This window comes from Haematobia irritans, chromosome 4 (genome assembly GCF_050003625.1).
Source record: "Haematobia irritans isolate KBUSLIRL chromosome 4, ASM5000362v1, whole genome shotgun sequence".
Classification (NCBI taxonomy): Eukaryota; Metazoa; Arthropoda; class Insecta; order Diptera; family Muscidae; genus Haematobia; species Haematobia irritans.
In genome coordinates this window covers 163,792,505-163,820,502 of record NC_134400.1, presented here as the reverse complement: position 1 = coordinate 163,820,502, position 27,998 = coordinate 163,792,505, and the positions used below count along the sequence as shown (strand labels likewise).

General features: G+C 35.5%; 2 protein-coding genes across 2 annotated transcripts in view; one reads left to right on the top strand and one right to left on the bottom strand.

Annotated features, from left to right (window-relative positions):
- Nucleotides 1–27,998, bottom strand: part of Snmp2 (Sensory neuron membrane protein 2) — a 691,945-nt gene that overhangs the window by 538,147 nt on the left and 125,800 nt on the right. Inside the window, exon 2 of the mRNA XM_075305636.1 lies at nt 7,818–7,883. The gene's annotated coding sequence lies outside the window, so the exon portion shown is untranslated. The remainder of the gene's footprint in view (nt 1–7,817; nt 7,884–27,998) is intronic.
- Hn (phenylalanine hydroxylase) lies at nt 43–26,987 on the top strand. Its single transcript, XM_075305637.1, has 6 exons — nt 43–272; nt 18,837–19,270; nt 22,552–22,784; nt 26,034–26,296; nt 26,362–26,591; nt 26,672–26,987. Exons 1-6 carry the CDS (start codon nt 240–242, stop codon nt 26,832–26,834), a joined length of 1,356 nt encoding a protein of 451 aa, XP_075161752.1. The 5' UTR covers nt 43–239; the 3' UTR covers nt 26,835–26,987.

Below are 27,998 nucleotides of genomic sequence, written 5' to 3'. Positions count from 1 at the left end.
GCCGAGCGCCTATTTAAATATATGCAGGCCTTTAATTTGATTTTAGTTGTTTTAAAACCAGTGACAGTGAAGCCTTGAGATTAAATATCAATACGGATTAAGTGCGAAATAAAAAGAAAGTCCATAATTTATTACCCCCGCCCAAAAAGAAAAAAAGCGAAACATTGAAAGTGAAATTCTTAAGAAAAACAAAAAGGTTCATAATTGAAGGAAGTTGAAAAATAAACTAAACTGCAATCATGATGATGCAACGCCAACAATCATTTGAAAAGGTTGGTTGTATTTCTTAAAAACAAAAAAAAAACAAAAAAATCAAGACAAAATCTGGTCTCGATAATCGATATGTTGGCAAAATTGCATAATCCATAAATGCTTTAAAAAATTCATACATGCTCAAAAAAATAAAAAAAATTGAAAAAGTGAACAGTTATTATTATTATTATCTTTGCTAATCCCAATATTTTTTGTAATGCAAAATCAAAGGCATTGTATTTTGTAAATATGCAAAAGTATCTCGCAACAGGATTATAATGGCATAAGTATGTACACCCAGAAAAAAGGGGCGCTAATGCCAACTGAACTTTATTTTAGTTCATAAAGATTAGTTGATTTTAGTTAAATTTTGCACAATATGAGCATATCTTCCTTATTTGATTAATTTGCCAACTTTAATGACGTGATTTAAAAATAAGAAAAAAAAGTTGTATACAAATATAGTGCACAATTTTACTAAAAAATAAAATAGGTCATATTTTCCTAGCATAGCAGAAATTTGCTCGAGTTCATACATCTCTCAAATGAGTAAATTTTACTAAAATTGTACCTGTCTTGAACTTCGTACAGCGCCAAAGACACTTTAACATTATTTAACATTTCAAATTTTCTTAAACTACAGAAAAAAAAAAAATATTTTTAATAAATTTTCTTCAATTTGAGAAAAAGCATTAACTTATTTGTAGCATGTTGCAATTAGGAAACTATTTTAGTTGAAATTTTTTAAAATAAACCTAAATTTTCTTCCATGATGGATTCACTTTTTTTTTTGGTGTAAGGTCAAAAGTTTAGACTAGACTGAATATTCTAAACAAGGATCTCATACTGACAATTTTCATAAAGACCCTAGATGGTAATGACCGATTATATAAACCTGTAGTACACCAAGACAAAATATTGACCTCTGTGAAATATTATGCAACCTAAATTCAAGGACATGCAATTTACAGAATATTAAGGACAAAATTCTTTAAAATAAAGATTTTTTTTTCAAATGGAACAGGAACACATAAACATACACTGAAAAAAAATATTCACCTAATATGGAAGATTATGCAACTTAAATTTTAGGACTCGAAATTTACGCAATGTTAAGGACAAAATTCTTTAAAATAATGACATTTTAATTAAAAGAAAGTTTACAAAGGGTGATACGGTCAAAATGTGGTCAAGGGAAAACGCGTGTAAATCGGTGAAATCGTTTATTTAAAAAATCAAATTAAATTTCTTTTTCAAGTTCAGTTAGTATAAAATTCAGGAAAAATATTCAGTTAGGCTTTCGCTTTTCCAAATCCGAATTGCCGGGCCTCACGCTTGACACCTGCCATCAGATTTTGTACAGCCACCTTGTCCACCTTCTTCGCCACAGAAAGCCAGTTTGCCTTGAACTGCTGCTCGTCCTTAGCAGTTTTTTTTTTTGGTCTTCTTTAGGTTCCGCTTGACAATAGACCAGTATTTCTCAAAGCTTTGGCGTGTTGGGAGGGTTCTTGTCCTTGGGAATCACCTGCACGTTGTTGGCGGCGTACCATTCCATGGCCTTTTTACCGTAATGGCAAGATGCCAAATCCGGCCGAAACAGTACGGAACAACCGTGTTTCTTCAGGGAAGGCAGCAGACGTTTATTCAAACACACTTTCACGTAAATTTCTTGGTTGGCAGTCCCGGAAGCTATGAAAATGCTGCTTTTCAAGCCACAGGTACAGATGGCTTGCCAAACCAGATATTTCTTTGCGAACTTTCCCCTTCCTTTTGCCGTATAAAACTCCTGTCCCGGAAGCTGCTTGTAGTCGGCTTTGACGTTGGTTTCGTCGTCCATTACCACGCAGTCAAACTTCGTCAGCATCGTCGTGTACAGCCTCCGGGATCGCGCTTTGGCTGTCGTATTTTGTTTATCATCGCGATTTGGAGTCACTACATTCTTGTAAGTCGATAGTCCGGCTCGTTTTTTGGCTCGATGCACGGTTGTAGACGATACACCCAGCTTATTTGCGGCATCTCGGAGAGAGAGGTTAGGGTTTCGCTTGAAACTACCGGCAACTCTCTTTGTCGTCTCAGCGGCTTCCGGTTTTCGATTTCCCCCCGATCCAGACTTCCTGGCTGTCGACAAACGTTCCCCAAACACTTTAATTACATTTGCAACGGTTGATTTGGCAACTTTTAGCGATTTTGCCAGCTTTGAGTGCGAGTAGCTCGGATTTTCGCGATGCGCAAGCAAAATTTTGATACGCTGCTCTTCTTGCTTGGACGGCATATTGACAACTGAAGAGTGAATTCCAAAATCAAAATAGGAGCAACATTCTACACACACACCTTCAAAATGAGGGGTGTTCAGGTTTTGTAAATGCAAAATTGAAAGAAATACGTCAAGTTTATATTGACTAAATTTTGACCGTATCACCCTTTAATCCTTGCTTCAAAATTTTTTTTCATTAAATTTAGGACACAAATCTTGAAATTTAGCGTCCCTCTGTTGAAGTTGTAGATCATTGAAGTAAGGCAAATGTTCCTTAAAATAAAGAAAAACATTTTTAATTTAAAGAAATCGTCTTTAACTCAACTGACATATTGAATTTTATTTTAAAGAAGCCGCATCTTTGACTCGGAATCAATACCAAAATCCTTAGGTTAGGTTAGGTTATGTGGCAGCCCGATGTATCAGGCTCACTTAGACTATTCAGTCCATTGTGGTACCACAGTGGTGAACTTCTCTCTTATCACTGAGTGCTGCCCGATTCCATGTTAAGCTCAATGACAAGGGACCTCCTTTTTATAGCCGAGTCCGAACGGCGTTCCAAATTGCACTGAAACCACTTAGAGAAGCTTTGAAACCCTCAGAAATGTCACCAGCATTACTGAGGTGGGATAATCCACCGCTGAAAAACTTTTTGGTGTTCGGTCGTAGCAGGAATCGAACCCACGACCTTGTGTATGCAAGGCGGGCATGCTAACCATTGCACCACGGTGGCTCCCAAAATCCTAAAGGAAGGTCAAAATCTTTGGATCAAAGAAACTTTTTTTGAGTGTACTATCTCAAACGATATAGGGAGTCACCTTGGTGCAATGGTTAGCATGACCGTCTTGCATACAAAGGGTCTTGGGTGCGATCCCTGCTTCACACCAAACACCAAAAAGTTTTTCAGCGGTGGATTATTCCCTCTCAGTAATGCTGGTGGTTTCACAGCAATGGAAACGCCGTTCGGAGTCGGCTATAAAAAGGAGGACCCTTGTCATTGCGCTTAACATGGAATCGGGCAGGACTCAGTGATAAGAGAGAAGTTCACCACTGTTGTATCACAATGGACTGAATAGTGAGCCTGAAATATCGGGCTGTCACCTAACCTACACCGAAAAAAAAGCATGCCCGGTTCCAACGATTTTGTCTTTAACAATTTTAGTATTGATTCCGAGCCAAAGAATCGGAGAATACAAGTAAGGATACATTTAAGACACAATTCTCTTTTAAATTTGGGATTTGTGTACTTGCTTCTAGGAAGCAAATTTCAATTTTTCGTTTTTTCAGCTTATTTTCTTCCTATGCTATCAAAGTCCTTTAAAAACGAGTTAACGACAACTTTATTTTCCAAATTCGGACTCGACTTCCAGTAGAAATAATGCTATGTTTCAAGTAAAAAAACGTCTATAAAATAAAGTGTTGAACAACATGTCATATATTTGAATATTTTTTTGTTTTGTAGTCAAGATGCAAAAAGACAACAAATTTAAAGACAATTTCATTAATTTTAAAGAGTTTTTATGAATTATTAAAGTCAAATTGACCTTAACCCAAAAATTTTTTCTTTCATACTATGATACCCATTTTTAAGTCAAATCACTTAATTGTAAGGACAATACGACTTAACTGAAAAGTTTATCGACTTTTGGACAAGGAAAAAAGCTTTATATTAGAGAAATGCGTCTTATATACTAAGCAAAATGTACATTCGTATTTTAAAGACATGAAATCTGAAATCATGAAAGGAAGTTCAAGAAGATTAGAGCTAATGCATCCTTCTGGTTTAATTTGAAATTGCAATTTGAATGGTCTGAAATCAAAAAAAAAAAAATTTACTTAGACTCTATGTTTATGATCAATCATGGAATTTTCATTTACAGTGGAGAACAAAACCGAGTACATATTTACCACGTACGAGAATGTCTTTTTTGCTTAATAAAAAACGTCTATTTAGTCCAATTGCTACAAAATTTATTTCATTTATATTGACAAATAAAACTGTATACTCAGATATATTATAGACCTATACTACTGCGTTTATTAAAATAACATACAAATAAGCTTGAATCCAGTTTTGCACTTTATGCATAATACACTAAAATCACTTTATTCATAATACATTAACCCTTTCACTACCGATGTCCACTTATAAGGACATTCGAAAAAGACACCAAATTCCATTTTCCCACTTAGTTTCGATTTATTTCTCGATGGTATTTTAAAGTAGAGGCTTTAATCTAAATAAGCTATAAATATTGTCCATATTAGTGAGGTCTAAAATACATTTTTATTAACTTCTTTAAAAATAAACGAAAAATTCGAAAATTTTAGACAATTTTTCTACTGTATGTTTCTAGTAAATGGACATTTATACAAAAACTATAGCTGATACTTTTTCGCGTTCTTTTTTGTATTTTTTTTCACACTTTGAATGATATTATAGGCCAAATAGCGCTTATTTTCGTAAGGCCATTTGGTCACAATTCAAGAATGAAGTTTTCAGAACAAGCTCATATAGCTCTTGAAGTAACTGAAGTAGGTTCTCAAAATGACAATTTTTGTTCTACATGTACAGAAAAAAATATCACGAAAATATTTCCAATTAAAAAGTTACTTGAAGTTGAAAATTTTTTCAATTAATAAATTAATTGATACAATTAACTTTTTAATCAAGATAGAAATATTAAGTTAATTAAGTCAATGATTGAAAATTTTTAAATTTTTAATTAAAAAATTAATTGATACAATTAACTTTTTAATCAAATTCGGAAGACTAATTTAGTTAAAAAAAGTGCTGATTTTTTTTTTAATTTTTAATTAAAAATGTATTTCAAACAACCCTTTGTTAATCCAAATAAAAACTCTAAGCCAATTCAGAAAGTAATTAAAAATAGTTACCTTTTTTAATTAATAAATTAATTGAGTTTTGCAATCAATATCAATTAATTTTTTAATTGAATCAATTAAAAAATTAATTGAAATTAATTTGAAAATCAATTAATTTTTTAATCAAGATTTTTTTTATGCCCAATTAAAACTGTGATTGATACTATCATTTTCGTGATTGAAGACATTTCAATTAAAAAATTAATTGGATCAATTAATTTGGTGATTGAATCAGATTTTTTTTTGTGTGTGCTGTTAGTACTAGTAAAAACAGAAGAAAAATTAAAGTTTTTAACATTAGGTTTGTTTCGGTAGTGAAAGGGTTAAGTCCTGACTACATTCTACTATGTTGTTATACCTCCACCATAGGATTGGGGGTATATTAACTTTGTCATTCCGTTTGTACAACATCGAAATATTGCTCTAAGACCCATAAAGTATATATATTCTGGGTCGTGGTAAAATTCTGAGTCGATTTAAGCATGTCCGTCCGTCTGTTGAAATCACGCTAACTTCCGAACGAAACAAGCTATCGACTTGAAACTTGGCACAAGTAGTTGTTATTGATGTAGGTCGGATGGTATTGCAAATGGGCCATATAGGACTACTTTTACGTATAGCTCCCATATAAACCGACCCTCAGGTTTGGCTTGCGAAGCCTCTTGGAGGAGCAAAATTCATCCGATCCGGCTGAAATTTGGTACATTGTGTTAGTATATGGCCTCTAACAACCATGCGAAAATTGGTCCATATCGGTCCATAATTATATATAGCCCCCATATAAACTGATCCACAAATTTGGATAGCGGAGCCTCTAAGAGAAGCAAATTTCATCCGATCCGGCTGAAATTTGGTACATGGTGTTAGTATATTGCATACAAAAATTGGTCCACATCGGTCCATAATTATATGAAGCCCTCATATAAACCGATCCCCAGATTTGACAACCGAAGCCCCTTGGAAGAGCAAAATTCACCTGATCCGGTTGAAATTTGGTGCGTGGTGTTAGTATATGGTCTCTAAAAACCATACAAAAATTGGTCTATACCGGTCTTAATTATATATAACCCCCATTTAAACCGATCCCCAGATTTGACCTCCGTAGCTTTTAGAGGAGCAAAATTCACCTGATTCGGTCTCTATCAACCATGCAAAAATTAGTCCATACCGGTCTTAATTATATATAACCCCCATTTAAACCGATCCGTAGATTTAACCTCCGTAGCTCTTGGAGGAGCAAAATTCATCCGATCCGATTGAAATTTGGTTCGTGGTGAAATTTGGTACATTGCGCTAGTATATGGCCGCTAACAATCATGCCAAAATTGGTCCATATCGGTTTATAGTTATATATAGCCGATCCCCAAAAATAATCTACCAAAATTTTATTTCTATAGAACATTTTGTCAAAATTTTATTTCTATAGAACATTTTGTCAAAATTTTATTTCCATAGAAAATTTTGTCAAAACGTTAATTCTATAGAAAATTTTGTCAAACTGAATTATATACGTACTTAATCGGCCTTTTTTTGAGAAGGCGGTGTTACGAAGTTTTAAGATACCTTAACATCGGCAAGTGTTACCGCAACCCAAGTAATTCGATTGTGGATGACAGTCTGTAGTAGAAGTTTCTACGCAATCTATGGTGGAGGGTACATAAGATTCGGCCTGGCCGAACTTACGGCCATATATACTTGTTTTTGTATTAAAATTTGATTTATCTATTCACATATTTTATTGTTTCAGATTTTGTAAAAATAACTGAATTTGAATTAGGGAAATTTTTGCTATTGAGATTTGCTTTCTTTTTGCATTGCTGATAAGCGAGCCCATTTACAGATAACATGAATGGATGGTTGGATGATGACGAATTCAAATTCAAAAGGTTAAGGACACCATTCACGTAAATCAAAATTGTTCTCATTTATCAGCAATTAAACCATCAGAGGATTGGGTTTCATCTAAAGCGGCTGTTTCTTCTCAATTCCTGTATACTAATCCTACAAGAATTCACTCATTCTTTTGGAAGTTTATCAGAGTATAACGACTTCCCTGACGTTAGCAAAGAATGGATTTGACACCAATGGATTGTGATCCATTTCGGAGTGGATTGCTTTTAATTGTGAATTATGGTCAATGAAACTACTTTTTTGTGCTATATATTCCGTTCGTCCATCTACATAATTACTGTTTCATTTGATGGCCAGATCTGTGTCGAATAAGCGGAGTGGAAGAAAATGTTAATACGGCGTGTTGTGATCATATGGTTAATTTTAGATGCTTATTTACGCTCCGAGTTTAATAAAAGGATTCCAATTTCGAAGAAAATTATAATTTTTTAAAGCAAAGTTTTTGAACTTTCCTTTCATTTTAAAGAAATGTGTCCTCAATGTTGAATAAATATGTTATCGTGATGGAACTTACCGTTTGAGTCTAATATGTCATTTATGATACTGCAAACATAGTCGTTTCCACTTTGAACATTATACACTGAAATTAAAAAAAAAATTATAATCTTCATTCACTCATTTTTATATCATGGACCACTAGTGGTCAGGGTATAATAACTTTGATTTGTAAGAAAATGTGCATACAAAAAATATTGGTTTTAGAACCCATAAAATATACATCGATCGACTCTGAATCACGAGTGTAACTAAAATTAAGTTTCCGTCAATAGAAAATTTGGAAGAGATCGGGCCAAATTTAGATGTACTAATCTCCATATAAAGGGTGATTTTTTTAGTTATTATCTTTTTGGCAACACCGGTTTAAACAGCTGATTCACGTTTCGTGTTTTGATTCACTGTCACAAATCTTCAGTTTTGGAAAAAAGCGGACCAAATTTAGATGCACTAGTCTACACGTATATGTTGCGCCCGATTTCACCAATGAGGTCATATTTCGCTTATGTACTAACTCAAAGTAAACCTTTATAAAACCAGTCACGTCTGCCAAATATATTCGAAATCGGGAATTGTTTCTTTCAAAAATAATGCCCCAGGAATGGTTTTTAGTTGTTCGAAAGTACATTAATGTCTCCCATTTATGTCATTAGCGAGATAATCTACGCCTCTGATATTTTGATCAGGGGATTTTCCTAGCTTGAGGCTATTAGACCTCTCTTCTTAGAAACGCCTCAAAATTGGTCCAAATATAATTGACCCCCACACTTAAAAAACAACACAAAAAATCTGATTCAATCCCAAAATAATAGATCCAATTAATTTTTTAATTGAAATGTCTTCAATCACATAAATGTTAGTATCAATTAAAAAATTAATTGCGATTGGTTTTTGTTTCAATTAAAAAAATTGTGTAATCAATTAAATTTTTAATTGAATATTTTTTAAAACTGAATTAAGACTTTAATTGGAAAAATCTTCGTGAATTTTTTATACCCTCCACCATAGGATGGGGGGATATTAACTTTGTCATTCCGTTTGTAACATATCGAAATATTGCTCTAAGACCCCATATATTCTGGGTCGTGGTGAAATTCTGAGTCGATCTAAGCATGTCCGTCCGTCCGTCCCTCCGTCTGTTGAAATCACGTTAACTTCCGAACGAAACAAGCTATCGACTTGAAACTTGGCACAAGTAGTTGTTATAGATGTAGGTCGGATAGTATTGCAAATGGGACATATCGGTCCAGTTTTACGTATAGCCCCATATAAACGGACACCCAAATTTGGTTTGCGGACCCTCTAAGAGAAGCAAATTTCATCCTATCCGGCTGAAATTTGAAATTTGATCCATAATTATATATAGCCCCCATATAAACCGATCACCAGATTTGACCTCCGGAGCCTCTTGGAAGACCAAAATTCATCTGATTCAGTTGAAATTTGGTACGTGGTGTTAATATATAGCCTCAACCACCCATGCAAAAATTGGTCGAAATCGGTCAATAATTATATATAGGCCCCATATAAACCGATCCCCAGATTTGACCTCCGGAGCCCCTTGGAAGAGCAAAATTCATCCGATGCGGTTGAAATTTGGTAGGTGATGTTAGTATATGGTATTCAACAACCATGCAGGAATTGGTTCATATCAGTCCATAATTACATATAGCCCCCATATAAACCGATCCCCAGATTTGACCTGCGGTGCCTTTTGGAGAAGCAAAATTCTTCCGATCTGGTTGAAATTTGGTACGTGGTGGTAGTATATGATATTTAACAACCATGCCAAAAGTGGTCCATATCAGTCCATAATCATATATAGCCCCCATATAAACCGATCCCGGGATTTGGTTTTGGAGCCTCTTGGAGGAGCAAATTTCATCCGAGTCAGTTGAAATTTGGTACATTGTCCTAGTATATGGTCGTTAACAACCATGCTTAACTAGGTCCATATCGGTCTATAGTTATATATAGCCCTCAGATAAATCGATCCCCAATCACACAAAAATTGGTCCATATCAAGTTCATAATTGTATATAACCCCATATTTCAATTCTGGCTCTCTACGTATCGTGCAAAAAGTCCATATCGATTCGTAATTATTTGTAGACTTACCTATACATAACTTTTTTGAAAACGATGTTAAGAAGTTTTAAGTAATTAGATTGTGGATGACAGTCTTTCGTAGAAGTTTCTACGCAGTCCATGGTGGAGGGTACATAAGATTCGGCCTGGCCGAACTTACGGCCGTATATTTATATATAGAAAAGTTCTTCTAAATTTTTCGTAGTTTGTAAGAAAAAAATCGTACTTTTTATGAACAAATTTTGTACTTATTATGAAACAATTTCGTTTTATGAAAATGTTTCGTACTTTTTATGAAAAAATTTCGTACTTTTACTATATTTTATTCTGAACCGAAATTTTGCTTACTTGAACGGTATTATGAAAAATTAATTTGCATTAAATTTTAAGAGAATTACATTCTGCCAAATTTGATTAATATCGGTTTATTAATATCCAATTTTTCGATTCAATATCATTCCGCTTTGTATCGGAAAAACACTCTGTACTGAATTTCAAATTGGTTAATAATTGCGATCGGAATCCTGCGAACAACAAATGCATGGACTGACACTAAGGGCTAGATCGAAGCAGGTGATTCTAAGTCGTTCGGAATATATTGTATGGGGTCTAAAATCAATATTTGTGGTAGGCACAGTTTTTTGCAGATCAAAGTTATTATACCCTGACCACTATGTGGTTTAGTTAAAAAAATAAAAATCTAAAAAATATTTTTTCTATATTCTTTGTATTTCATGAGAGAGAGAGAGAGGGGTGAGACCTATTATATCAGGTTGAAGTAAAAGATATAGAGACGACAAAAGTAGCCACAGTTTTTGAGCTAGTATTTATTAAATTCCTTCTATGTTCTGAAAAAACGTCAAATTTTATTAAAAAATATAAATAACTTTTTCTTCAAACAAACTTCCTAGCAAAAAACCTACTGAATTTTCAGCAGCTTTGTAAGGGAAGTCAAAGTCAATCAGCGTTTACCTTTGCGATGAATTCACTGATGAATTTATAAGGACATGTCCCACTTAAATGCGTTTCTTCTTTGTATGAATTTCAGCGCTCGCACAAAATTTTGGTTAGGTTAGGTTAGGTTAGGTTATTAGGTGGTAACCCGATGTATCAGGCTCACTTAGACTCCCAGCAAAAAAAGCGTCGCCAAAAATGTAATGCAAATGTTCTTTTTGGATCCGGAAGTGGTGCAAAATTGACGCAGAAGCGATGAATTTAACATGGGTTTGTCATAGGACGGAAGTCCTCCATTTCAACAGCCGTTGCACTGAATTTGCATCACTTCTTTAGGTGTGATCCGAATTCAATGTTTTGGATGTAAATTAAAAAATTCGGTGATACTTTGTAAAATAAATAATTTTTATAATTTTTAATGGATTCTAACGCTTGTCTGAAACGTTTGACCTCAAACATTTTCAAAAATTCACAATTTTTTCAGATTGGATTTAGAATTGTTTTCAACAAAATTTAAATGATTTGTACCATTTTATGAATTCTTACTCTGTTTTTAACCTATTTGAAACAAAAAGAGTTAAAATTACCCATTAAAAGTATGAAAAAAGCATGTTATAAAAAATTGAATGCCTCTGGAAGTGCTTTTAAAGTTGTGCCTTTGGAAGAACTTCAAAAATTTTTTGCTGGGCCATTCAGTCCATTGTGATACCACACTGGTGAACTTCTCTCTTATCACTGAGTGCTGCCCGATTCCATGTTAAGCTCAATGACAAGGGACCTCCTTGTTATAGCCGAGTCCGAACGGCGTTCCACATTGCAGTGAAACCACTTAGAGAAGTTTTGAAACCCTCAGAAATGTCACCAGCATTACTGAGGTGGGATAATCCACCTCTGAAAAACTTTTTGGTGTTCGGTCGAAGCAGGAATCGAACCCACGACCTTGTGTATGCAAATCGGGCATGCTAACCATTGCACCACGGTGGTTAGGAAATCATTATCACTTTTCTGCGCATACAAATGCACATAATTACTTCGATGAAATATTAGACCCTTAAAAGCGCTTTGGTAGCCGCATTCAAAAATATATGAAATGAGCATACTTTTTAACTGGCTTCATGTTTTGTTATAATTATATTTTATTTATAAAAACGGAATGAAATGTAACATTAATCAAATGCTACAAATTAAACAAAAAATATTTACTTCAATCTTCGATATTACCCAGCAAAAACTCCTATTACCAGGTATGAGTTCAAGTATGCCTGCGACAAATTGGTAACAACTTCCTCGTACACATATCAGTAGTAATACTTTTACACGGGCATGACATTGGAGGAAAGTACTTCCGTGCAAGCATACCAGCAGTCGAAAAATAAGTACTTCTTCGCATGCATACCAGCTCTCCAAAAATAATATCTTTACCATAAAGATACCCAAAAAGTGCGAACTCACCCCTGTTGTTTTGTAACACACTATACCACACTTCACGACATGGATATATTCAATGATGTTATTTTGTAATATAAATTATGTACTATAAAACTTTAGAAAACAAATGTATATTTTATTGGCAATTTTTTTTTCTGAAATGTTATTTGGCATTACTTATCGCTACTATTAACGGTGCCAACTGTAGAGCCGAACCCGGACCTCAAGATATGATTTTGATTACCGGTATTAATAGAAAGAATCACTTTTTGCCTACACAGGTAAGTTATTATTTTTAAATCCCAGGTAATACTGCAAGTGGTAACTTTTTGATAACCGGTATTACTGAAAGAATCACTAGTGCTTACCCAGTTTTTGCTGGGTAGGGCGATTTGATGTTTTAATCTTCCCTTTCAACACTGAGACTTCTCTTACACTTCAGTGATTCTGATTTATAATGAAGATTCTTTACCAAGCGAATAGCCAGATTTAAATGTCAGATTTATTGGCGAAATATGGACCCACAGATTCTGAAATTGACCAAACAAACAATTGAACGATTCAATTATGTATGTCTATTAAATACTTTAAGGATATTTGTAATTCTCCATGTACTAAAATGTACCTAATAGCTGTAACCTGTGAAAAAATAAATGTGTAGTCACGGTTCCTGCATACATATAGCCATACAAACAAAAGAATAAAAAAAACAAATATTCTTACCTTCCGTTAACAGAAACAAAAAACACAAATTTATTTTAACCGTCCGCAAAAGTAACGTCTTTTTTCTTTAAGCAAAAGAAATTAACTAATTTTCTTTTTTAAGTCAAAAACCAAAACAATAAATACAAAATATTTTTTGATATTCCCTTCGCCTACTAACGTAACATCCTAACATAACACTACTGATTCTGGATTTCGTTATATTTTCCAACTCCAATTCGTTATTAGCCCTGTAGTAGGCAAATATATTCCTTTTTGAATTTTTCCTTTTTGTGAACACTGTCTATAATAATTTTCTTTTTTTTTTCTGACAGCTAAGATTTTTTTTGATATCCCACTTCTGATAAAAGAACGTAACTTATCGACGTAACGCCTGCTACTACTGCCTATTGAACGTTTTTCACAAATCAACGACAGCCATGCCGACAAGCTACGTAAAGTAGAAAATGACATAAAGGGTGGTTAAAATTTCAAGGGCCGATGTTGATTTTGAATAAAACACCAACTATTTAGGAAATTATTGTAATTTTATTTTATTATGATATATTGGTATTACTCAATTATGCATGGAACAAAATATCGGCCAAATGGGCGCAGCGACCTTGGTGGCACACCTCCATCCGATGGTCCAAATTTTCGATGACGCTGAGGCATAATGGAGGTTCTATGCCGTTAATGTGCCGAATTATCTCATCCTTTAGCTGTTGAATTGTTGCTGGCTTATCGACGTACACCTTTTCTTTCAAATAACCCCAAAGAAAAAAGTCCAACGGTGTCAAATCACATGATCTTGGCGGCCAATTGACATCGCCATTACGTGAGATAACACGGCCATTGAATTTGTTGCGCAAAAGAGCCATTGTTTCGTTAGCTGTGTGGCAAGAGACACCATCCTGCTGAAGCCACATATCGTCCACATCCATATCTTCCAATTCGGGCCATAAAAAGTTCGTTATCATCTCACCATAGCGAACACCATTCAAAGTAACTGCCTGACCGGCCTCATTTTGGAAAAAATACGGCCCGATGATGCCGCCAGCCCATAAACCGCACCAAACAGTCACTCTTTTTCGACAATCACTCTTGGATTCTCATTCGCCCAAATGCGGCAATTCTGTTTATTGACGAATCCACTGAGGTGAAAATGTGCCTCAACACTGAAGATGATTTTCTTCGAAAATTGATCATCCACATCATAATAAGTCTGGATAACTTTAACACGTTGTTGGATGGTGTATCTCTCCATGGGTAAATTGAGTAAGTCTGAAATAGAGAAATGTCAAATAAAATTCGGAAAAAAACTTGGCGTTTAGGTGTGGTTCACATTCAACATCGGCCCTTACAATTTAACCACCCTTTATAACTCTGAGGCAGGATTTTCCTCAGTTTTGTTCAGTTGCATATGGTATACTCAAATAAATAAATGTCTAACCTTACCACCCATCGGGGGTAAGGTCCCTGTCGTGGTTTGTGCCTTTTATTATTTCATAATTCTGTATTGTATCTGGTCTCAAACATGCACTGAAAAAACAGTGAACCCACCAGGAAGAAAACTTTCGGTTAATTTTAGAAAATTTTAAATATTTGTAGAAAATTTTAACTAAACAGTATTACAAACGTTGGCATCACGCCGATGTCATAAAAATAAGTACATATTTTTCGACAAATTCAAGAAAATTTATTACACATAACTAAGTTTTTTCACTTGTTAAATAAAATTTTGTAGTTTGAAGGAAAAACTTGGAGTTCAAAATTGCAAGAATGTCTTTAGTGACATACGAAGTTCATGATGGACGCATTTTTGGTAAAATTTACAAATTTAAAGAAATTCTGAACTATTTTGTGGAAGGCACGAATTTAGTTCATCTTTATGCTTTATTGGAGTATATTTTTTTCCTCGGGTTTAGTTAATTTAACTAACGTACACAAAAAATTATTAAAGTAAAGAAAACTTTCTCTAAACATAATAATTCCATGAACTAAAATAAAGATAAATTGGCTTTAGTGAAATAGAGAGTTCACTTTTTTTGAGTGTGGTGCTTTATGACGAAGTGTTAAACCATTACATTTGAGATCATATGAGTATTTTATAAAAGACAGATTTATTCATGAATAAAAGTCCACAGGGTTCTGACCACCCATCTGAGGGTTAAATTAATTCAAAAATAGAAATTATAGAATAATTATTGTTATCTGTTCCTATAGAATGATTTATATTTTGTTTTTAAAATATTAAAAAACAAATATATTTAATGATGCCATAAAAAATTGTCAATTGAAAACAAGCAAAGATTATTTCCTGATTGTTATCTCTTAAATTTGTAATCTATTTAGACATTTCATATTCTTTCTTCTTAATGGAAAAAAGAAAAGTAGACGTGTAGTATAAAAGACATAACATAATAATAACAATAATCTCGCCTTACCCAAACTATTTTCAAAAAAAAATAATTTTACTTATATCCTTGCCCTATAACATCCTTAAAGGCCCCTCAATGCGATTTGGAAACATTTGTGTTTTTTATGAATATTTTACTCATAATTTTAATAAATGCACAAAAAAATAATGGCCTCAGCGACTACAAAAGGAGTGTTTCACTGTTTTCACATAAATACGACTTGCATCTGCTATTAAACTTTAATCCTCCAATATAATCAATAAGTTGTTTGCACTTTCCAAATCTACAACTACATCTACATCTTTCAGATTTCCTTGGTTTCTTGTGACAAAATGAGATTGGTTTTATAAATAATTTTACATACTTCTCTATAAAGAGCGATCGAAGGAGCAAGCAGTTATTCCATAATATTTGTAACCTGCAATAAAAAAAGTGAATCCTATATTTCCCTCTATTTCGGCGTGATGTCAGTGTTTGTTATACTGTTTAGTTACATTTTTTTTTAAATAATCTAAAATTATCCAAAATTTTTCTTCCTGGTGGGTTCACTGTTTTTTCAGTATGTTTTTGTGTATCGAACGAAAACCCGGTCGATAGAAAAGTGGTCACTCTAATTCGAATCAATTTGGTTTTCTGTATTGTTGCTAACCCTTTCGCTTGTATGAGAATACATGGGTTATAAAAAATAGTTTTTTTTTTTTTCAAAATTGTGGCCTGAGATTTCATTGAGTTTTAATAATGATTTTACTTTTTTCTTGAGACATATTGTATACGTTCTGTCCAGTATTGTTCCAAATTAGGACATTTTCCTTCCCGAAAATCCCAAATTTAATTACAAATTCCACAAAAAAATCCCCAACACATTTTGTACATTTTTATTATGAAATAAAAAATTATAATAAAGAAAGAAAATCAGCAACAATTTTAAACAAGTAAGGAAAGTCTTAAGTCGGGCGTAGCCGACTAAATTATACCCTTCACCACTTTGTAGATCTAAATTTTCGAACCATATCACATCCTTCAAATGTGTTGGGTGCTATATAAAGGTTTGTCCCAAATACATACATTTAAGTATCACTCGATTTGGACATAATTTGATAGACTTTTACAAAATCTATAGACTCAAAATTTAAGTTGGCTAATGCACTAGGGTGGAACACAGTGTGGCGCAGGGTATAAATATGGGAAACATTTAAATCTGAAGCAATTTTAAGGAAACTTCGCAAAAGTTTATTTATGATTTATCGCTCGATATATATGTATTAAAAGTTTAGGAAAATTATAGTCATTTTTACAACTTTTCCACTAAGCAATGGCGATTTAACAAGGAAAATCTTGGTATTTTGACCATTTTTATCGAAATCAGAAAAACATATATATGGGAGCTATATCTAAATCTGAACCGATTTCAACCAAATTGGGCACGCATAGCTACAATGCTAATTCTAGTCCCTGTGCAAAATTTCAACTAAATCGGAGTAAAAAATTGGCCTCTGTGGTCACATGAGTCTAAATTGGGCGAAAGCTATATATGGGAGCTATATCTAAATCTGAACCGATTTCAACCAAATTGGGCACGCATAGCTACAATGCTAATTTTACTCCCTGTGCAAAATTTCAACTAAATCGGAGTAAAAAATTGGCCTCTGTGGTCACATGAGTGTAAATCGGACGAAAGCTATATATGGGAGCGATATATAAATCTGAACCGATTTCAATCAAATTTGGCACGCATAGCTACAATGCTAAATCTACTCCCTGTGCAAAATTTCAAACAAATTGGGCCAAAACTCTGGCTTCTAGGACCATATTAGTCCATATCGGGCGAAAGATATATATGGGAGCTATATCTAAATCTGAACCGATTTCAATCAAATTTTGCACACTTGACTATACGACTAGGTGTTATGTTTGTACAAAATTTCAAGCAAATCGGTATAAAACTCTGGCTGCTGGGTCCATATTAGTGCATATCGGGCGAAAGATATATATAGGAGCTATATCTAAATCTAAACCGATTTCTTCCAAAATCAATAAGGTTCTATTCTGACCCAAATTAGGAACATGTGCCAAATTTGAAGACGAGTGGATTTAAATTGCGACCTAGACTTTGATCACAAAAATGTGTTCACTGACAGACGGACGGACAGACGGACATGGTTATATCGACTCAGGGACCCACCCTGAGCATTATTGCCAAAGACACCATATGTCTATCTCGTCTTCTTCTGGGTGTTACAAACATATGCACTAACTTATAATACCCTGTTCCACAGTGTGGCGCAGGGTATAAAAATATAAAATTTTTGTAATACAAGCTTGGAAAGTTCGGTCAATATTTAAGAACGGAGATGTACATACTAATGTATTAAATTGAGTGATAGGTCAATATAAAGGTAAAAAATCTTTACGATTTCCATATTTAAAGGTATGTTGTGGAGATCAGTCATGAACACTGATGATTTCAAAATTATCGAAAAATTTCTTAGACAACCCAACAAAAAAAAATTGGATGTTGTTCCAAAGGCACAACTTTAAAAGCTCTTTCAAAAATGTCCTCTCAAAGATGCTCTTTTTTATCTACACAGGAAATTCTTTTAATAATACTTTTAATGGGTAATTTCAAATGAGTTAAAAACAGATTAAAATTTTATAAATTTGTACAAATTGATGAAATTTTCTCGAAAAAAATGCAGAATCCAATCTAGAAAAATTGCGAATTTTTGAAAATATTTGGGGTCAAACGTTTCTGACAAGCGTTAGAATGCATTCAAATTCATTAAAAATATAAAAAATATTTATTTAGAAAAATATCACAACATTTTTTAATTCACAGCCAAAATACTGAATTCCGATCACACCCGAAGAAGTGTTGCAAATTTAGTGCAACGGCTGTTGAAATGGTGAACATCCGTCCTATGACAAGCCCATGTTAAATTCATCACTTCTGTGCCAATTTTGCAGCTCTTCCGGATCCAAAACGAACATATGCAAGACTTTTTTGGCAACGCTTTTTTTATTGGGTATCTTCGAACATGACCTGCCTGCAGACAAAAGACGAGTTTGTGCAAAATTTCAGCACGATAGCTTCATCTGTAGCGAGATTACAACAGAGATACAGCCAGACAGGTTATATCGTCTTACTCTTTCTCCATGATCAAGAATATGTAGTCGGAAATCAATATTTCGTTGTGTTATAAACGAAATGACAAACTTATTATACCTCCACCACCATTCTATGGTGGTGGGTATAAAATCCGGTCCTGGTTAGATATTTCGGCAAACAATGACAGTTTTCCCTGTTTGAAGAGATTTTCTGCTGCTTTAATAGATTTTTCTATTGTATCTACAAACTTATTTGTTTGGATGTATGAAATTAAATAAATTAAACTAACTAAACAAAAAAAAAACTGAAATTAAAAAACCTCATTCTAATATTCTTGCAGAACACTCGTATTGAAGGTTCTTCGTATATTGCCGAGGGTATAGATCCTCAGGAAGCCCGCAACACTTGCTTGCTATTCTCTCTCAAGGATCAGTCAAGTGGTTCATTGGCCAATGCCTTAAAAATCTTCACAAAGCATAATGTCAACTTGGTGCACATTGAATCACGTTCTTCACTTCGTGTTGCCGGTTATGAGTTCTTTGTAGAATGTGATGCCAAGTCAGGCGATCTTGGTAAAGCTATTGATGAGTTACGTGAACTTTCTACATATTTCAATGTGATCTCACGTGACTACAAGGACAACCTTTCGGCTGTGCCGTGGTTTCCTCGCAGAATACGCGATTTGGATCGTTTTGCAAATCAGATTTTGAGTTATGGTGCTGAATTGGATTCGGATCATCCTGGATTTACAGATGAAAAATATCGCGCTAGAAGGTAAATAAGATACATAAACATATTTGAAATATAAAATAGAATTAAATCCATATATTTTTTTAGTTATTTTAGTTTGTTATTAAATTTGACAGTTGTCAGATAATTAGTTTATATTTTATAGTCATTTTAATGATACATTTTGGAGAGAAATAAGTTATGCGGCAAGGCCTGAACTTTTATACCCTCCACCATGAATTGTGTACAAAGTTCTAGCGAAGAAATTCATCCACAATCGATTTACTCGAGTTGTGGTAAGGTTCCTTGGAACTTCTTAACATCTTCTTCTAACTTAAATATAAAAAATATATATTTGGTCTGAGACCAATATTTCGATGCGTTACAAACGGAATGACAAAGTTACCATCCCATGGTTGAGGGTATAACAGGTTGACTGATAAGTCCCCGGGCTGACACATAGATGGCGTCGCTAGTATTAAATGCATATTTTTTTATATAGTACCAACCTTCAAATGATTCGTGTCAAAATTTGACGTCTGTACGTCAATTAGTTTGTGAGATATAGCGTCTTTTGTGAAGCAACTTTTGTTATTGTGAAAAAAAATGGAAAAAAGGAATTTCGTGTTTTGATAAAATACTGTTTTCTGAAGGGAAAAATACGGTGGAAGCAAAAACTTGGCTTGATAATGAGTTTCCGGACTCTGCCCCAGGGAAATCAACAGTAATTGATTGGTATGCAAAATTCAAGCGTGGTGAAATGAGCACGGAGGACGGTGGACGCCCGAAAGAGGTGGTTACCGACGAAAACATCAAAAGAAATCCACAAAATGATTTTGAATGACCGTAAAATGAAGTTGATCGAGATAGCAGAGGCCTTAAAGATATTGAAGGAATGTGTTTGGTCATATCATTCATCAATATTTGGATATGCGGAAGCTCTGTGCAAAATGAGTGCCTCGCGAGCTCACATTTGACCAAAAACAACAACGTGTTAATGATTCTGAGCGGAGTTTGCAGCTGTTAACTCGTAATACACCCGAGTTTTTCCGTCGATATGTGGCAATGGATGAAACATGGCTCCATCACTACACTCCTGAGTCCAATCGACAGTCGGCTGCGTGGACAGCGACCGGTGAACCGTCTCCGAAGCGTGGAAAGACTCAAAAGTCCGCTAGCAAAATCTCTGCCTCTGTTTTTGCGATGCGCATGGAATAATTTTTATCGATTATCTTGAGAAGGGAAAAACCATCAACAGTGACTATTATATGGCGTTATTGGAACGTTTGAAGGTCGAAATCGCGGCAAAAGAAGAAAAAAGTGTTGTTCCACCAAGACAACGCACCATGCCACAAGTCATTGAGAACGATGGCAAAAATTCATGAATTGGGCTTCGAATTGCTTCCCCACCCACCATATTCCCCAGATCTGGCCCCCAGCGACTTTTTCTTGTTCTCAGACCTCAAAAGGATGCAGGGAAAATATTTGGCTGCAATGAAGAGGTGGTCGTCGAAACTGAGGCCTATTTTGAGGCAAAACCGAAGGAGTACTACCAACATGGTATCAAAAAATTGGAAGGTCGTTATAATCGTTGTATCGCTCTTGAAGGGAACTAAACGAATAATAAATAAAAACGAATTTTGACAAAAAAAAATTGTTTTTCTTTGTTAGACCGGGGACTTATCAGCCAATCTGTTAAGAATACAGTTAAAGCAAAACCATGGTTTGGTGGGGAATTTTCGGTTGCTGACTCACGAAAGCCAAATTGCTAAGTGTTGAAATAGGCTCCGAAGACATAGCTCAGATTCAATTGACGACCCAAAAAATTTATTTTTATACCCTGCGCCACACTGTGGAACAGGGTATTATAAGTTAGTGCATATGTTTGTAACACCCAGAAGGAGACGAGATAGACACATGGTGTCTTTGGCAATAACGCTCAGGGTGGGTCCCTGAGTCGATGTAACCATGTCGGTCTGTCCGTCCGTCCGTCCATCCGTCTGTCTGTGAACACATTTTTGTGATCAAAGTCTAGGTCGCAATTTAAGTCCAATCGCCTTCAAATTTGGCACATGTTCCTAATTTGGGTCAGAATAGAACCCTACTGATTTTGGAAGAAATCGGTTCAGATTTAGATATAGCTCCCATATATATCTTTCGCCCGATATGCACTAATATGGACCCAGCAGCCAGAGTTTTATAACGATTTGCTTGAAATTTTGTACAAACATAACATATATATCTTTCGCCCGATATGGACTTATATGGCCCAAGAAGCCAGATTTTTGGCCGAATTCGGTTGAAATTTTGCACTAGGAGTACAATTAGTAGTATAGTCAAGTGTGCAAAATTTGATTGAAATCGGTTCAGATTTAGATATAGCTCCCATATATATCTTTCGCCCGATATGGACTAATATGGTCCTAAAAGCCAGAGCTTTAGCCCAATTTGGTTGAAATTTTGCACAGGGAGTAGATTTAGCATTGTAGCTATGCGTGCCAAATTTGGTTGAAATCGATTCAGATTTAGATATAGCTCCCATATATATCTTTCGCCCGATATGCACTTATATGGACCTAGAAGCCAGCGTTTTATACCGATTAGCTTGAAATTTTGCACAAGCAGTACAATTGGTAGTATAGTCATGTGTGCCAAATTTGATTGAAATCGGTTCAGATTTAGATATAGCTTCCATATATATTTTTCGCCCGATATGGACTTATATGGCCCCAGAAGCCAGAGTTTTGACCCAATTTGGTTGAAATTGTGCACTAAAAGTACAATTAGTAATATAGTCATGTGTGCCAAATTTGATTGAAATCGGTTCAGATTTAGATATAGCTCCCATATATATGTTTTTCTGATTTCGACAAAAATGGTCAAAATACCAACATTTTCCTTGTTAATATAATGTTAATATAATAACAAGGTTGCGAAGTTCCCTTAAATTCGCTTCAGATTTAAATGCTTCCCATATTTATACCCTGCGCCACACTGTGGAACAGGTTATAAAATTGTGTTCCACCCTAGTGCATTAGCCAACTTAAATTTTGAGTCTATAGATTTTGTAAAAGTCTATCAAATTCTGTCCAAATCGAGTGATATTTAAATGTATATATTTGGGGCAAACCTTTGTATATAGCACCCAACACATTTGACGGATGTGATATGGTATCGAAAATTTAGATCTACAAAGTGGTGCAGGGTATAATATAGTCGGCCCGCCCGCCCGACTTTTGACTTTCCTTACTTTTTTTTCTGTGTTATTACCCTTTGGTTTATACTAATTTCATGTGAATTTTGTTTATGTTTTTTTCTTTTTTCAGAAAATATTTTGCCGATATTGCCTACAACTACAAACATGGTCAACCTTTGCCTCATGTCGAATATACACCTGAAGAAACAGAAACATGGGGAACTATGTTCCGTCATTTGACAAAATTGTACAAGACCCATGCTTGTAGGGAATATAATCACGTGTTCCCTTTGCTGGTTGATAATTGTGGTTTCCGTGAGGATAATATCCCGCAATTGGAGGACGTTTCCAACTTTTTGAGAGGTAAGTTTTGTTGGTGTAAAAGAAGTTAAATAGCCACAGTTAACTTTGGCAGATACCATAGGCTAAGCTGAATGAGATTCTCGACTCAGAATGACACGATTAGTAAATGTATTTATTTGTTTTGCGGGTAAGGGTAGGAAAACGCTTTATGCACCAGACAGTGCGTCCACCGTTGTGGTGGACTCTATCGCAATCGACGATGCAGGCTTAAAACCCCATCTCTCTTCGTATTATTTCCATCTCCGAACATCATTCGAGGTGGACCCCCACGTGACCGTCTCCTTTTAGTCTGCATCCAAACTAATGCTTCAATTTCTCATGTTGTCGCATCCATGTCAACCTTTTTCTTGCAGATAAAGTGTTCTATGAGAGGCATTGAAGCCTCCCAGTTCCTCTTATTTTCTACCATCTTGTGGATTACATTTCTAGGGGAGATATGCCTAATTTCATCTTTAAGGTATCTCTTCCGGTCTTCCGCTTTCACATTACTTCAAGAAGGACTCCCACGTGATGGTCCCCTTTTAGTCTGCGTCCAGACTAAAGCTTCGTTTTCTCATGTCGCCGTGTCGATACCAACCATTTTCTTGCGGAGAATGTGTTCTACCAAAGGCATTACAACCTCACAGTTCCTCTCACTTTGTACCATATTGTGAATTGAATTCCTCGAGAAGATATGCCCAATTTCATATTCAAGCTCTTTAAGCGGGTCTTCCGCTTTCGCATTACTTCGAGGTAGACCCCCACATGACCGTCTCCTTTTAGTCTGCGTCCAGACTAAAGCTTCTTTTTCTCATGTTGTTGCATCCACGTCAACCTTCCTCTTGTGGATAATGTGTTATATAAAAAACATTACAGCCTTCCAGTTCCTCTAACTTTGTATCATCTTGTGGATTGTATTTCTCGGGGGAGACATGCCCAATTTCGGTATCATCCGTGATCTCGTCCTTTTCGTAATTACAGTTTCCTGAGATGCATTCCCCGCACGGTACAAATTCTTTCGAAAGAACACGAGAGACCATCCGCGTCATGTAGTATATCACTTCCCTAGGTCTTCTCTCTCACCCTAATGGTACATCGGTGTGTTCATCTGCATTTTTTATCGTTCCTCAATCGTTCCTGCCATTTATCTCTCGTCTATTGTTGAATGTTCGGTATCAAGTTTGTGGCGCCTTGTTGTTCGGCCTCAAATACTTGTTTGATTTTGATTCTCAGAACTGCCGTTCTCTGTAGAGAAAGCAACTTGTTCGCTCTACTTCATCTTTTTAGGGTCGATTCCCAGATTTCAAAAACATAGAGGAGTATGAATGGCGTGCTCATTTCATGCGTTCATGAGAGTGAATCAACACACATTTGGTGTCAATCTGACAATGAGAAAATGACACCAAGCGTTGTCAAAACATCAACCAGCGTTCATGATCTAAAATGTTAATGGTTACGAATTAAAAAAAAAAAAAAAAAAAAAAAACAAGTATATACGGCCGTAAGTTCGGCCACGCCGAATCTTATGTACCCTCCACCATGGATTGCGTAGAAACTTCTACGAAAGACTGTCATCCACAATCGAATTACTTGGGTTGTGGTATCTTAAAACTTCTTAACATCGTTTTCTAAATTGTGAGTTATTCCATACGTGGTATCTATTAGACAAAAAAGTTATGTATAGGTAAGTCTACAAATAATTACGAATCGACATGGACTTTTGCACGGTACGTAGAGAGCCAGAATTGAAATATATGGCGGTCGCTTATATCGGTGCTATATAGAATTATGAACTTGATATGGACCACGTTTTGTGTGATTGGGGATCGATTTATCTGAGGGCTATATATAACTATAGACCGATATGGACCTAGTTAGGCATAGTTGTTAACGGCCATTTACTAGCACAATGTACCAAATTTCAACTGACTCGGATGAAATTTGCTCCTCCAAGAGGCTTAAAAACCAAATCTCGGGATCGGTTTATATGGGAGCTATATATGATTATGGACTGATATGGACCACTTTTGGCATGGTTGTTAAATATCATATACTACCACCACGTACAAAATTTAAATCAGATCGGATGAATTTTGCTTTTCCAAAAGGCACCAGAGGTCAAATCTGGGGATCGGTTTATATGGGGCTATATGTAATAATGGACTGATATGAACCAATTCCTGCATGGTTGTTGGATACCATATACTAACATCACGTACCAAATTTCAACCGAATCGGATGAATTTTGCTCTTCCAAGGGGCTCCGGAGGTCAAATCTGGGGATCGGTTTATATGGTGCCTATATATAATTATCGACCGATTTCGACCAATTTGTGCATGGGTGTTTGAGACCATCTATTAACACCAAGTACCAAATTTCAACTAAATCAGATGAATTTTCGTCTTCCAAGAGGCTCCGGAGGTCAAATCTGGCGATCGGTTTATATGGGGGCTATATATAATTATGGGCCGATGTGGACCAATTTTTGCATGGTCATTAGAGACCATATACTAACATCATGTACCAAATTTCAGCCGGATCGGATGAAATTTGCTTCTCTTAGAGCAATCGCAAGCTAAATTTGGGGGTCCGTTTATATGGGGGCTATACGTAAAAGTGGACCGATACGGCCCATTTGCAAGGCCATCTGACCTGCATCAATAACAACTACTTGTGCCAAGTTTCGATAGCTTGTTTCGTTCGGAAGTTAGCGTGATTTCAACAGACGGACGGACGGACATGCTCAGATCGACTCAGAATTTCACCACGACCCAGAATATATATACTTTATGGGGTCTTAGAGCAATATTTCGATGTGTTACAAACGGAATGACAAAGTTAATATACCCCAATCCTATGGTGGAGGGTATAAAAAAAATCCGCTACCGCGACTCGAACCTGGATTGCCTGCACCATACCCGCTAACGGTTGCAGTAGCGCATTGCACCACGATGCAGTTGCAATAGGAACGTCTAACAAATATTTTAAGACTTTTCATGGCAAAAAAACGAAAGCCGTTCATGAAATCGTGAACGAAACCGTGAACATTCCGTTTTGATATTTCGTGAACGATTCCGTTTCATTTTGTTACCGACAGTTCAGGATTTTAGAACGTATTTTTTTCTATTAGTGTACCTCCTTTATTATAGATTCTTGCGAGGACACAGACAGATTCAGATCAAGACCACTTGTATACCGAATTGTTTAGAATTGTTGTAGTTCTCCAATATTGTTAAAATTTAAAAAAAAAATATTTGTTTATTTTTCAGATTGTACTGGATTTACTTTACGCCCCGTTGCTGGTCTCTTATCATCTCGTGATTTTCTTGCTGGTCTAGCCTTCCGCGTTTTCCACTCTACCCAATATATTCGTCATCCCAGCAAGCCAATGTATACACCAGAACCTGATGTATGCCACGAGTTGATGGGTCATGTGCCACTATTTGCCGATCCTGATTTTGCACAATTTTGTCAAGAAATTGGTTTAGCTTCCCTGGGTGCCCCTGATGATTATGTGGAAAAATTAGCTACTGTATGTTCTAGAGGTGACACTATCTGGGAAAAGAGTTCATTAATGATATCTCATCTTCATTTTAGATTTTCTGGTTTACTGTGGAATTTGGTCTTTGTCGTCAAGATGGCGATTTGAAAGCCTATGGTGCTGGTCTTTTATCCTCGTTCGGTGAATTGCAATACTGTCTCAGTGGAAAACCTCAATTGAAAGATTTTGATCCTGAAGTCACAGGTACTACTAAATATCCCATTACACAATTCCAAGAAGTGTACTATGTGGCTGATAGTTTTGAGAGTGCCAAAGAGAAAACTATGTAAGTGCAGCATACATAAAATTTAGTTTTATGCTGAATTTAAAGATGTTTTTACTTTTTCCTATAATTCCATGCTACAGTAAATTCGCCAATTCAATTCCCCGTCCCTTTGGTGTACGTTATAATGCCTATACCCAAAGCATTGAAGTTCTGGATTCTAAAAATCAAATATCGAATTTAATGAACAACATCAACTCGGAATTCCTTGTATTGCAGAATGCTGTTCAAAAGTTGAAGGTTTAATGTTTTCCCGAAACATTTCAATTTATATTTGTAGATATGTAGCAGATCCTGGTTTATTACCAATTAGTCTTAAATATAAGAATTTTTATGATTTATTTACATATATTTTTAAATACTAAAATATATACAAAACAAAATATTTGAATCATATAACATATTATCTATAGATGATAATCAGAAGGCAAGGCCGAAAAGTTCTGCTGAAAATTGTCATATACAATCGAATTACTTTGATTGCGGTAACAGTTGTAAACGGCAAGGAACATTAAATTTCTTAACGGCCGAAATGTTTAGTCTGTCCGGGAATTAAATACTGTCGTTAGGACCATTTTCCGATAAAATTCGGCATTTATTTTGACGCCATGGTCGATGAGGAAGAGGTGGTAGCAACCATCGACCGTTACTGCGGCCAACACCATCTGGAGTTCTGGTGGCTAATTCAAGGTGTATACTTTCAGCTGAACTCTTAAGTAAAGCCCGGCCATTTTCGTCCAATGGAAGCAACTCCTGAGGTCTTTCCAGACTAACTCTTTTTGTGCCTCAGTGAACTCTTGCACTTTTCGAAATACAATGGCTATAGGCAAAATGTCAAAACGAATTTCAGAGAGAATTTGTAATTTATTTTTCTTATTTTCTTCGTTTATTCCTCATTTTGGGAACTGCCAGACTGCGTTTGACACCGATGGGTCATTATACCCTGCGCCACACTGTGGAACAGGGTACTATAAGTTAGTGCATATGTTTGCAACACCCAGAAGGAGACGAGATAGACACATGGTGTCTTTGGCAAAAATGCTTAGGGTGAGCTCCTGAGTCGATATAGCCATGTCCGTCTGTTCGTGAACACATTTTTGTAATCAAAGTCTAGATCGCAGATTTAGTCCAATCGACTTCGAATTTGGCACAAGTTTGTGTTTTGGCTCAGAATAGAACCCTATTGATTTTGGAAGAAATCGGTTGAGATTTAGATATAGCTCCCATAATATATATATTTCGCCCGATATGGACTTATATGGCCCCAGAAGCCAGAGTTTTACCCTAATTTGCTTAAAATTTTCCACAAGAAGAACAATTAGTACTATAGTCAAGTGTGTCAAATTTTATTGAAATCGGTTCAGATTTAGATATAGCTCCCATATATATCTTTCTCCCGATATGGACAAA

Excerpts from the sequence above, each read along its gene's own strand:
- Hn (XM_075305637.1), top strand. The coding sequence starts at position 240 with ATGATGATGCAACGCCAACAATCATTTGAAAAG. Across the intron at positions 19,271-22,551 it reads GAAAAATATCGCGCTAGAAG|AAAATATTTTGCCGATATTG; the intron begins GTAAATAAGATA and ends TTCTTTTTTCAG. Across the intron at positions 26,592-26,671 it reads AGTGCCAAAGAGAAAACTAT|TAAATTCGCCAATTCAATTC; the intron begins GTAAGTGCAGCA and ends TCCATGCTACAG.